Genomic DNA, 12,972 nt, shown 5'->3' with positions numbered 1-12,972 from the left:
TCTCCCACTTGCACTAGAGCCAATAATCTAGATTACATTGTAATATACCTAACACCCATGGCATTACGGTGTTGGTCATGCTTTGCCCTAGGGAGAGCTTTAGTCAACGGATCTGCTACATTCGGATCGGTGTGTACTTTGCAAATCTTTACTTCTCCATCTTCGATGTACTCGCGAATCGAGTGGTAACGCAGCTTGATATGCTTCAGCCTCTTGTGTGACCTTGGCTCTTGTGCATTGGCGATGGCACCCATGTTATCACGATAAATGATTAATGGGTCCAATGCACTAGGAACCACACCGAGCTCTACAATGAACCTCTTCATCCATACCGCTTCGATGAAGCCTACGGAAGCCGCTATGTACTCCGATTCTGTTGAAGACTTCGCCACCGTGCAGCTGCTTCGAGCTTGCCCGGCTGCTTGCAGCACCATTCAATATAAACACGTACCCAGATCGTGACTTAGAGTCATCGGGATCGGTGTTCCAACTTGCATCGGTGTAACCATTTACAACGAGCTCTTGGTCACCTCCATAACAAAGAAACATATCCTTAGTTCTTTTCAAGTACTTTAGGATATTCTTGACCGCTGTCCGAGTGTTCCATTCCTGGATCACTTTGATATCTCGCTAGTCAAACTAACGGCATGTGCTATATCCGGTCTAGTACATAGCATGGCATACATGATAGATCCTATCTGCCGAGGCATAGGGGATATTACTCATCCTTTCTCTTTCTTCTGCCGTAGCCGGTCCTTGAGTCTTACTCAAGACCTTGCACGGTAACATAGGTAAGAACCCTTTCTTACTTTCGTCCATTCTAAATTTCTTTAGAATCTTGTCCAGATATGTACTCTGCGATAGCCCTATTAGGCGTCTTGATCTATCTCTATAAATCTTGATGCCTAATATATACGATGCTTCACCAAGGTCTTTTATTGAAAAACTATTATTCAAATATCCTTTTACACTGCTTAATAGTTCTATATCATTCCCAATTAATAATATGTCATCTACATATAATATCAGGAATGCTACAGAGCTCCCACTCACTTTCTTGTAAATACGAGGCCTCTCCATGACACTGTATAAACCCAAAGTCTTTGATCACCTTATCAAAGCGTCGGTTCCAACTTCTTGATGCTTGCTTCGGTCCATAGATTGAACGCTGAAGTTTGCATACTTTGTCGGCATTTTTAGGATCGACAAAACCTTTGGGTTGTACCATATACAACTCTTCCTCAATGTCTCCATTAAGGAACGCCGTTTTGACATCCATCTGCCAAATCTCATAATCGAAAAATGCAGCTATTGCTAACAAAATCCTCACAGATTTTAGCTTCGCTACAGGTGAGAAAGTCTCATCGTAGTCAACTCCTTGAATTTGTCGGAAACCCTTTGCGACAAGTCGAGCTTTATAGACAGTAATATTACCATCGAGCATCTGTTTTTCTCTTGAAGATCCATTTATTCTCGACGAGCCTTTCGGCTATCGAGTAAGTCTACCAAAGTCCATACTTTGTTATCATACATGGATCCCATTTCGGATTTCATGGCTTCTTGCCATTTGTTGGAATCCGGGCTCATCATCGCTTCTTCATACGTCGCAGGGTCCTCATCATTGTTATCCACAATCATGACATTTAGACAAGGATCATACCAATCGGGAGTGGCACGTTCCCTTGTCGATCTGCGAGGTTCGATGGTTTCCTCGTTCGAAGTTTCATGATCATTATCATTAGCTTCCTCTCGTTGCCGGTGTAGGCGGTACAGGTACAACTTCCGGTACTTGCGCTACTCGATCAACGAGTATAGATTCATTAATCTCATCGAGTTCTACTTTTCTTCCGAGTCACTTCTTTAGTGAGAAATTCTTTCTCAAGAAAGGTTCCGTTCTTTGCAACAAATATTTTGCCTTCGGATTTGTGATAGAAAGTATACCCTATAGTTTCCTTAGGGTATCCTATGAAGACGCATTTCTCCGCTTTGGGTTCTAGCTTGTCCGGTTGTAACTTCTTTACATAGGCTTCGCAACCCCAAACTTTCGAGAACGACGACTTAGGTTTCTTATTAAACCATAATTCATACGGTGTCGTTTCTACGGATTTTGATGGTGCTCTATTTAAAGTGAATGCGGCTGTCTCTAATGCATAACTCCAAAATGATAATGGCAAATCAGTAAGAGACATCATAGAACGAACCATATCTAAAAGAGTTCGATTACGACGTTCGGATACACCGTTTCGTTGTGGTGTTCCCGGCGGTGTCAATTGTGAAAGTATTCCGCATTTCTTTAAATGCATGCCAAACTCATAACTCAGATATTCACCTCCACGATCGGATCGTAGAAATTTTATCTTCTTGTTACGTTGATTTTCTACTTCACTTTGAAATTCCTTAAACTTCTCGAAAGTTTCGGATTTATGTTTCATGAAATAGATATACCCATATCTACTCAGATCATCTGTGAAGGTTAGAACATAACGATAACCACCGCGCGATGCTACACTCATTGGTCCGCACACATCGGTATGTATGATTTCCAATAAGTCAGTAGCTCGCTCCATTATACCAGAAAATGGAGTCTTAGTCATTTTTCCCATTAGACATGCTTCGCATCTATCAAGTGACTCAAAGTCAAGTGATTCAAGTAATCCATCGGTATGGAGTTTCTTCATGCGCTTCACTCCAATATGACCAAGACGACGAGTGCCACATATAAGTAGAATTATCATTCAATTTAATTCGCTTAGCATCAATGTTATGTATATGCGTATCACTACTATCGAGATCTAACAGAAATAAGCCATTCTTTTGTGGTGCTCGACCATAAAAGATATTATTCATAAAAATAGAACAACCATTATTCTCAGACTTGAATGAATAACCGTCTTGCATTAAACAAGATCCAGATATAATGTTCATGCTCAACACGGGTACAAAATAACAATTATTTAGGCTTAAAACTAATCCCGAAGGTAGATGTAGAGGAAGTGTGCCGACAGCGATCACATCGACTTTGGATCCATTTCCAACGCGCATTGTCACTTCATCTTTCAGTAGTCTTCGTTTATTCTTTAGTTCCTGTTTCGAGTTACGAGATATGAGCAACCGAACCGAGTATCAAATACCCGAGTACTAGAACGAGAACCGGTGAGATAAACATCTATAACATGTATATCGGATATACCTTCTTTCTTCTTCTTGACAAGGCCGCTCTTCGGATCAGCCAAATACTTGGAGCAATTACGCTTCCGGTGTCCCTTCTCCTTGCGGTAATAGCACTCGAGCATCAGGCTTAGGGCCGTTCTTAGGTTTCATAGGAGGCGTGGCAGCTTTCTTGCCACCCTTCTTGAATTTTCCCTTAGACTTGCCCTGTTTCTTGAAACTAGTGGTTTTGTTGACCATCAACACTTGGTGCTCTTTCTTGATCTCAATCTCAGCAGCTTTTAGCATGCCAAAGAGTTCGGGTAACTCCTTGTTCATGTTACGCATATTGTAGTTCATCACAAAGTTCTTGTAACTTGGTGGCGGTGATTGAAGGACACGATTAATCCCCGATCACGTTAGGAATCACTATTCCCAAGTCACGAGTTTCTTCGCATGCCCGGTCATGGCGAGCATGTGCTCACTAATGGAGCTGCCTTCTTCCATCATACAGTGAAGAAATGTTTCGATGCTTCATAGCATTCCACGGCCGCATGAGTCTCGAAAATAGTCTTCAACTCTTTCATCAACTCATGAGGATCGTGGTGCTCAAAACGTTTTTGAAGATCGGATTCCGGACCGCACGGGATGGCACACCGAACTTGAGAGTACCGAGTTTTCCGAGTCTCGTAAACAGCTTTTACTTCATCGGTTTCGGTTCTGCAGGAGGGTCACCTAGCGGTGCATCAAGCACATATTGCAGATTTCCGCCGGAGAGGAAGATCCTCACATGACGGAACCGGTCGGTGAAGTTGCTACCGTTGCTCTTAAGCTTTTCTTTCTCTAGGAAGCTGGTTAAAATTGATTGGGGACGCCATCTCTACAACATATATTTGCAATAGTTTAGACTAAGTTTATGACAAATTGAGTTCAAATTTTAATTCAATATAATTAAAAATCTAGGTGAACTCCCACTCAAAACAATATCCCTCGCATTGTCTTAGTGATCACACAAACCAAATCCACCACACCATAGTCCGATCATCACGAGACAAGGTGTAATTTCAATGGCGAACACTCAAAGTGTTCATCATATCAATCATATGATTCATGCTCTACCTTTCGGTATCACGTGTTCCGAGACCATGTCCGTACATGCTAGGCTCGTCAAGGCCACCTTAGTATCCGCATGTGCAAAGCTGGCTTGCACCCGTTGTATGCACTTGTTGATTCTATCACACCCGATCATCACGAGATGCTTCGAAACGACAAGTCTTGGCAACGGTGCTACTAAGGATGAACACTTTATTATCTTGAGATTTTAGTGAGGGATCATCTTATAATGCTACCGTCGCGATCTAAGCAAAATAAGATGCATAAAAGGATTAACATCACATGCAGTTCATATGTGATATGATATGGCCCTTTTGTCTTTGCGCCTTTGATCTTCATCTCCAAAGCACGGACATGATCTCCATCATCTTCGGGCATGATCTCCATCATCGTCGGCGAAGCACCAAGGTCAATGGCGCCGTCTTCATGATTGTCCTCCATGTAGCAACTATTACAACTACTTTGAAATACTACTCAACATGAAATTTAAAGACAACCATAAGGCTCCCGCCGGTTGCCACAATACAATAATGATCATCTCATACATATTCATCATCACATTATGGCCATATCACATCACCAAACCACTGCAAAAACAAGTTAGACGCTCTCTAATTTGGTTTGCATATTTTACGTGGTTTAGGGTTTTCGATATAGATCTAATCTACCTACGAACATGAACCACAACGTTGATACTAATGTTGTCAATAGAAGAGTAAATTGAATCTTTACTATAGTAGGAGAGACGAGACACCCGCAAAGCCTCTTATGCAATACAAGTTGCATGTCGAACGAGGAACAAGTCTCATGAACGCGGTCATGTAAAGTTAGTCCGAGCCGCTTCATCCCACTATGCCATAAAGATGCAAAGTACTCAACTAAAGATAACAAGAGCATCAACGCCCACAAAACCATTGTGTTCTACTCGTGCAACCATCTATGCATAGACACGGCTCGATACCACATGTAGGATAACGTTGCATAGAAAACAAAAATTTTCCTACCGCGAACACGCAATCCAAGCCAAGATGCAATCTAGAAGACGGTAGCAACGAGGGGGTATCGAGTCTCACCCTTGAAGAGATTCCAAAGCCTACAAGATGAGGCTCTTGTTGCTGCGGTAGACGTTCACTTGCCGCTTGCAAAAGCGCGTAGAAGATCTTGATCACGATCGGTTCCGGCGCCACGAACGGGCAGCACCTCCGTACTCGGTCACACGTTCGGTTGTTGATGAAGACGACGTCCACCTCCCCGTTCCAGCGGGCAGCGGAAGTAGTAGCTCCTCTTGAATCCGACAGCACGACGGCGTGGTGTCGGTGGCGGTGTAGAAGTCCGGCGGAGCTTCGCTAAGCTATGCGGGATGTGGAGGAGCGGGCGGCTAGGGTTTGGGGAGAGGGGGGCGCCGGCCACTATAGGGGTGCGGCCACCTTGGTGGTGTTTTAGGTGGCCGGCCCCCTCCCCCTTGGCCCTCATTATATAGGTGGAACCCCAAGAGGTGGTGTCCAAGTCTTCGAATAAGACCCGAACCAAATCCTTCCATAGGAGGGGGCAATCCTAGCCCAACTAGGACTCCCACCCAAAGGTGGGATTCCCACCTCCCATGTGGGGGGTGGCCGGCCCCTAAGGGGAGTCCACTTGGGACTCCTCCCCCACTAGGGTTGGCCGGCCATGGAGGTGGAGTCCCTTGTGGACTCCACCTTCCTTGGTGGTTTCTTCCGGACTTTTCTAGAACCTTCTAGAACCTTCCATAGAACCTTCCGCGACATTTTATTCACATAAAATGACATCCTATATATGAATCTTATTCTCCGGACCATTCCGGAACTCCTCGTGATGTCCGGGATCACATCCGGGACTTCGAACAAATATTCCAACTCCATTCCATATTCAAGAACTACCATTTCAACATCCAACTTTAAGTGTGTCACCCTACGGTTCGTGAACTATGCGGACATGGTTGAGTACTCACTCCGACCAATAACCAATAGCGGGATCCGGAGATCCATAATGGCTCCCACATATTCAACGATGACTTTAGTGATCGAATGAACCATTCACATACGATACCAATTCCTTTTGTCACGCGATATTTTACTTGTCCGAGGTTTGATCTTCGGTATCACTCCATACCTTGTTCAACCTCGTTTCCCGACAAGTACTCTTTACTCGTACCGTGGTATGTGGTCTCTTATGAACTCATTCATATGCTTGCAAGACATTAGACGACATTCCACCGAGAGGGCCCGGAGTATATCTATCCGTCATCGGGATGGACAAATCCCACTTGTTGATCCATATGCCTCAACTCATACTTTCCGGATACTTAATCCCACCTTTATAGCCACCCATTTACGCAGTGGTGTTTGGTGTAATCAAAGTACCTTTCCGGTATAAGTGATTTACATGATCTCATGGTCGTAAGGACTAGGTAACTATGTATTGAAAGCTTATAGCAAATAACTTAATGACGAGATCTTATGCTACGCTTAAAAGGGTGTGTCCATTACATCATTCATATAATGATATAACCTTGTTATTAATAACATCCAATGTTCATGATTATGAAACTAATCATCCATTAATCAACAAGCTAGTTTAAGAGGCATACTAGGGACTTCTTGTTGTCTACATATCACACATGTACTAATGTTTCGGTTAATACAATTATAGCATGACATATAAACATTTATCATAAACATAGAGATATAAATAATAACCACTTTTATTATTGCCTCTAGGGCATATCTCCTTCAGACAGCTCGTGTATCTCTATCATGTATTATTTGTTATTATGAATATATGTGGTATTGATTGTTAAAATAAAATTAACGGTATGTATAGAACATGATTGGTTGTCTCGCCCAACTTTGAAACTCCTAGGGGCAGGTGATGGCGGCATGTCCACCGAGAAATGTGATTTGAGTCATATTCTTCACTTCGTTTGTTAGGCTGGCTTGCATCGGTGGGTATCTAGGTGTCGCTTTGTTTACTTTCATACGACCTCAGATTTATCCTCACCTCTTGTCCACATGGTGATCTTATCACTCACCTCCCACCTACCACAATATGCCCCACGCCACCATCTAGGAAGCCAGGCACCATGCGGGCGCACGGAAACAACACTATGCCGTCGTCACTGACGGTGACCAAAGAGGTTACGCCGCCTACGTACAAGACACCTCTCACACTTGAGAACCTAAATTTCTAGACAACCTCGGACTTTCTAAAATGTGAATAAACAAAAACTTGAGGTTTGACCTAAATTATGGGTAAACTAAAACTTGAGAACCTAAATTGTTTGTTTTGAGTGTGAAATATTTGTGTGATAATAACCTTAACCCAAATCAACACACTTTCTAAGTTTTTGAATTCAAAATTGAGGTTTGACCTTGGTCAACTTTAATTGAAATTATTTGAATAAAAAACCTAAGTATTTGATTTAAATATTCCTAAATAACTATCTCATGCTATAATACACATTCTCAAACTTGAACTCAGTCATGATCGAATAGAACACTCGCAAAAATGAGTTTGGAAAAAATGCTAATTACCTATTCGGAGGTGCGGGTGAGAATGACCTGGAGGTCCCGACCCTTTATAGAAACCTTCCCTTGTAGCGTTCTATGAAGGCTTGGAATTTTCTACCGCACTAGCTTTGGTAGTATCGAAAGAAACACATACTCGTATAAATGCAGGTCTCTGTAAGTCTCTCAACTCACATGGTCGGTCGCACCGCACACCTATAAAGTATTTGTGTTCCCCTATTCTTCCTCTTTTTCTTAATGTTGGTAGCTTGGGAGCATTTTTATTTCCCTAGAACTTGTGGGAATTTTTTGCACCATGTTGGAGGCGGAATGTCCCTTGGTCCTATAGTGTGTTATCTTCTTCACACAACTTCTTTTCGATGTCTAGAGATCCAATGAGACACTCTTAACAAATAACTCATGCCTCTTGTGTTTCAGAGAAGTAAAAAAAGTTCATACATGAGGAAGCTTGGCCACAATGCATCCCATGAAGAACTTGATTGGCAGTACACACTAAAGGAACTTGAGTTCCTTAGCCATAATCTATATCTCATGAACATGTTGTACGAAAACTCTATTGACAACAATCTTGTAGTTAATCAACTTCTCATAGCATACAGTTCACCACCAACATCAGTTGCACCAAACTAGGAGTCTAGTGCATCAAATAGTTCTTTGGAATTGCAAATATACATGTATACATCAACCGACATGTCTCCAAGCACACTTAGAACAACACCCACAACGACTATATTGGCCTACATAAACACGTTACCATGTTCATGAGTAAGTGGACCTCTGGAAGTGACATTTGTGACCGAGTGCGTGTTCGTAGCCATGAGCTACATAATGGTTTTGGCCTTACATCTCTTAAAGTGACACCCTTAAACAAGCTCAGTTTCAGAGCATCCGTTTCGCCAAACAACAACAAAAATCTTAATGAAATAAGGTTTTGGATTGTTAGAATATTAACAATTTCCATGTGAGTGTAATTAGCGAACACGAATCCATAGATCCACTAGTAAATTTAATCACATATAACAAACTATGAATATCTAGCGGATCTGCATATGGACTAAATAGTAAATAATAATGCAAACAAACAAATGAGAAACACATATGTGTTGTCCATGAATACCACCACCACAACATCACTATTATTTTTGTCGGCCATGTTGATGAAGAGGTTGTATCCATATGTCAGATTCATAGAAGAAGTAATCATATAGTTGATGCAAATGTATTCAAACAAAACCAAGAAGTCATGCTGAGACGCTAGCAAAAAGACCCCCATGCGAGATCTCGGGGGCGGGGTTTTAGACGGTCGTGCAGGGGTCGCTAGGACGGGGAAGTGTGGAAGCATCACATGAAAAGGAATTTGACAAATGGAGAAAGAGAGAGTAAGTTGTGAAGCCCTGGATCCATCCTCTGAACTATATGGTTTGGTACATGCACTGAGCACAAGTGTGAAAGAACGAGATGTCACCTAGAAGGGGGAATAGGTGTTTTAAAAATAATTATGGATTAGCCTTGTAAGAATACAGAATTAAACTAATATTTATTTTATAGGCACAAAACCTAAATAAGCTGGGCTCAACTAATTTCACCGAGAACAACTTAAGTTAAGCAAGATAGCACAAGATATACATCACAAGCTACAAACAAGATATAAGTACTTCAAACACAAGGGCTTTCACAAGGAATTAAACTCGGGTATATAGATAACCGACGCACGCGGATACGAAGATGTATCCCGATGATGACTTACACGAAGTAAGCTAATCATCTTTAGAGAAATTCAGGTTGCCACGACAAGCTCTACAATCACTTCACAAATCCCACGAAGGGGAAAGCCGTGGCCTCTTCACAATCCTCCACGAAGAGGTCACTACGGCACCAACTAACAAGCCAACTAAGAATTCACCTTCTAAGAGTAACAAGTCACGATTGCTCACCCGAATAAATCGTAATGGACAGCTCAACATTGTTCAAGGATACTGAAAGGCCAATAATTCCGCCTAAAGGAGGTGGGAAATAGGTGGTTTAAAAACTAATGTTTAACTTGATAAGCACAAAAGCTACAAACTAGGGTTCACCTATGTACAACAACAACTTATTCTAAGCAAGACAAGCAACAAGGTCATATCAAGATATAGAACTTCAAGAAAGAAGAATATCACAAAGTAAACGCATAAGTAAAGAAGCTCGATTTAAAGAATAACCAATGCACGCGAAGAGGACGATGTATCCTGATGTTCAAACCTCTGCAGGTGCTACTCTTCCTTGGAGCGGTTTGAATTGTAAAGATACAAGACACTTTAAATGCCATAATGGCACATTGTATTCTCCTCCACCCTTCTCACCAAAAACGAAATCGTCGATCCACAACCAGTTGTAGCTACTGCCAACTGGTAAATAGAGTTTTCCAGCAAAAAAAAAAAAAAAGAAGACAAAAACAACGAGATCAGCGTGAATCTCTGCATAAGGTCTAACTTTGACCGAGATTTAACCAACTCCCAGTCAATTGAAAGTTAGCAAACCCGATAAACAAATTGTGTGTCAGTTTCAAAACGGTGTAGAGCAAGATGGTAAGCACCTTTTTTCGTCTCCATCTGTCCCAACTTGTGTAGATAAAAAAGAATACAGGACGGTGAATAATGTAAAGAAAAATACAAGGCCACTAATCACGATTCACGAGTTAGCTTAAAAAAAGTACCAGTTCTAATCTCAGTCCCATATGACGCGGGTATACGGTATTAAAAATGGCAAGATCTACATGAGCGAGTGTGTTCATTTGAGCAGCAGCTCTGCTCATACAACTCCCAAGAAAGCATATCGAGATGGGCAGCAAGGAGCAGACAGGACCAGACGGGGCGGACCCTGTCCGGATCATCTCTCGGCGCATGATCAAGCCGCCGCCGTCGCCGTCGGATTCGGGGGAGGCTGTGAACATCCACCTCACGCCCTGGGACCTCCGCCTCATCACCATTGACTACATCCAGAAGGGCATACTCCTGCCCAAGCCTCCTACCGGCGGAGTTGGAGAGCGTCTCGTCGACACCCTCGCGTCCTCTTTCGAGCGCGCCCTGTGCAAGTTCTACCCCTTCGCCGGCCGGCTCGTCGTAGAGCCTCACGACGGCGGGACCGTCGCCGTCCTGTTGCGGTGCACGGGAGAAGGCGCCGAGTTCATCCACGCGGTGGCGCCCGGTGTCGCGGTCGCGGACATCGTTGGGTCATTACACATCCCTTCGGTTGTGTGGGAGTTCTTCCCGCTCAACTATGTGCTCGGTGCGGACGCCGCCACGGAGTCGCTTCCTGTGCTGTCAGCGCAGGTCACCGAGCTCGCCGACGGCGTCTTCATCAGCATGTCGATGAACCACTCCGCAGGCGACGGCACCGCCTTCTGGGAGTTCTTCAACTCCTGGTCAGAGATCAACCGAGGTGGCATCGATCTGCACGAGGTACGGACGCCAGCACCGGTGCACCAGAGGTTTTTCCTCGACACCAGCCCCGTACCGGTCCGCCTGCCGTTCAGCAAACTGCGGGACGTCGTCCGGCGGTTCGAGCGCCGGCCGGTGGAGGAATGCTTCTTCACCTTCTCCGCAGCGAGCATCCAGAAGCTCAAGGCCAGGGCGAACAGCGAAACGGCCGCCACCGTCGTCGCAATCTCCTCGCTGCATGCCCTGCTCGCGCACGTCTGGCGGGCGGTGTCCCGTGCTCGGCGCCTTCCGCCGGGGCAGGAGACGTCTCACTCTCTGCTCATCGGATGCCGGGGACGTGTGAAGTGCATACCAGAGGGTTACTTGGGCAACGCAGCGGTGTTCGGCAAGGCGAGCTCCACGGTCGGCGAGATCCTAGACAAGGGGCTAGGCTGGACGGCGTGGCAGCTGAGTCGCGTGGTGGCGTCGTTCGACGAGGCTGCCATGGCGGACTGGCTGGATCGCTGGACCCGGGAGCCGGAATTCGTCTACGCGGGGAACAAGTCGGTCGGAGGTGCTGGTGCTGCGGTCGCGACTAGGAGCTCACCACATTTCGACGTGTTTGGGAACGACTTCGGATGGGGAAAGCCGGTTGCCGTGAGGAGCGGCCCCAGCAACAAGACGGACGGGAAGGTGACAGTGTTTGAGGGGGGTGAGCGTGGAGGGAGCATGTCGCTGGAGGTGTGCATCGCGCCGGACGCGCTGCAGAGGCTTCTCGTCGATGAGGAGTTCATGGACGCTGTGACTGTGAGCATGCCGTAATGTGGTCAGCTCACCATAAGCGATTTGGATCGATCGACTTTCCCGGCGGACCCCGCGTGCAGCTTCCAAACCTCCAGCGTGTCCGTACGGCGGTCACGCACCATGCAGAGGCGCCCGCGCGTGCTCTTGGGCGGCTGTGTTGGATAAATTCTGGACCGACCGACCCTCCGCGCGCGTGCTCCCTGCCCCGGGTGGCAGCTGTTTCTGTTTGTGCTCCGCCTCCGCGCGCGGCTCTTCGATCTCTGCCACGCGTGCTTCCGATCGATTGCACGCACGCACGCACCGCCTCGGCCCGGTCAAACGCGCGCCGCAGCATTAACTCGTACGGACCCGGGCCTTTGCTTTTCTCGCTCGCTGGCTCCAACAAATTAAAGCGTCCACCATGCATCGATGAAATCAGCTTCTTTTTTTCATCCGTCCGATCAATTGGTTTGCTTCTTTCTTCCTTTTTTTTTTTTCCTTTTTTAGGGATCGGTCAGTTTCTTGCTGGCTAACTGAATTTCTTGCTCCCGCGACTCACAATTTTACCAGGGTCACAAAGCGGTGTTTTAAGATCAATCTACTCCGTCCGCGCGCGCACCTTCACAAGAGCGATCCATAAAACAAGGTCACATTTCTCTGACTACTGTTTTCTCTCGCCCAAAATGCGCCGAGCGAATCGGCGAAACAAAAAAAAAAAACACTAAATCGCGTCTACATTCAAATATACACAAATCTCATACGTCTATTTATAGATAGAGGTAGCAATTAATGAACAATTACAGAAGCACGGCTCGAGCCCAACTCACATCTTAAGAGCTAGTAAAACACGACACTTTACGCCTCAAAATATACGAAAAATACCCGAAGCAGCGACCCTGGCGATTCTCGACGCCGCCGCCTCTCTCCCCGCCCCGATCTCTCGCCGCCGCTGGTACTCACCGGTGCGCCCCGCGGATCAACATGTC

The 12,972-nt window shown here is 45.2% G+C and overlaps 1 protein-coding gene across 1 annotated transcript; it reads left to right on the top strand.

Moving 5' to 3' along the window:
- Positions 1 to 10,624: 10,624 nt before the first annotated feature.
- LOC124672196 (uncharacterized acetyltransferase At3g50280-like) lies at positions 10,625 to 12,025 on the top strand. The gene has a single exon (XM_047208468.1). It carries the CDS (start codon positions 10,625 to 10,627, stop codon positions 12,023 to 12,025), a length of 1,401 nt encoding a protein of 466 aa, XP_047064424.1.
- Positions 12,026 to 12,972: the final 947 nt, after the last annotated feature.

This window comes from Lolium rigidum, chromosome 7, assembly GCF_022539505.1.
Source record: "Lolium rigidum isolate FL_2022 chromosome 7, APGP_CSIRO_Lrig_0.1, whole genome shotgun sequence".
Taxonomy (NCBI): Eukaryota; Viridiplantae; Streptophyta; class Magnoliopsida; order Poales; family Poaceae; genus Lolium; species Lolium rigidum.
The sequence above is the reverse complement of the archived record's forward strand: the minus strand, read 5'-3'. Positions and strand labels throughout refer to the sequence as shown.

Excerpts from the sequence above, each read along its gene's own strand:
- LOC124672196 (XM_047208468.1), top strand. The coding sequence starts at position 10,625 with ATGGGCAGCAAGGAGCAGACAGGACCAGACGGGGCGGACCCTGTCCGG.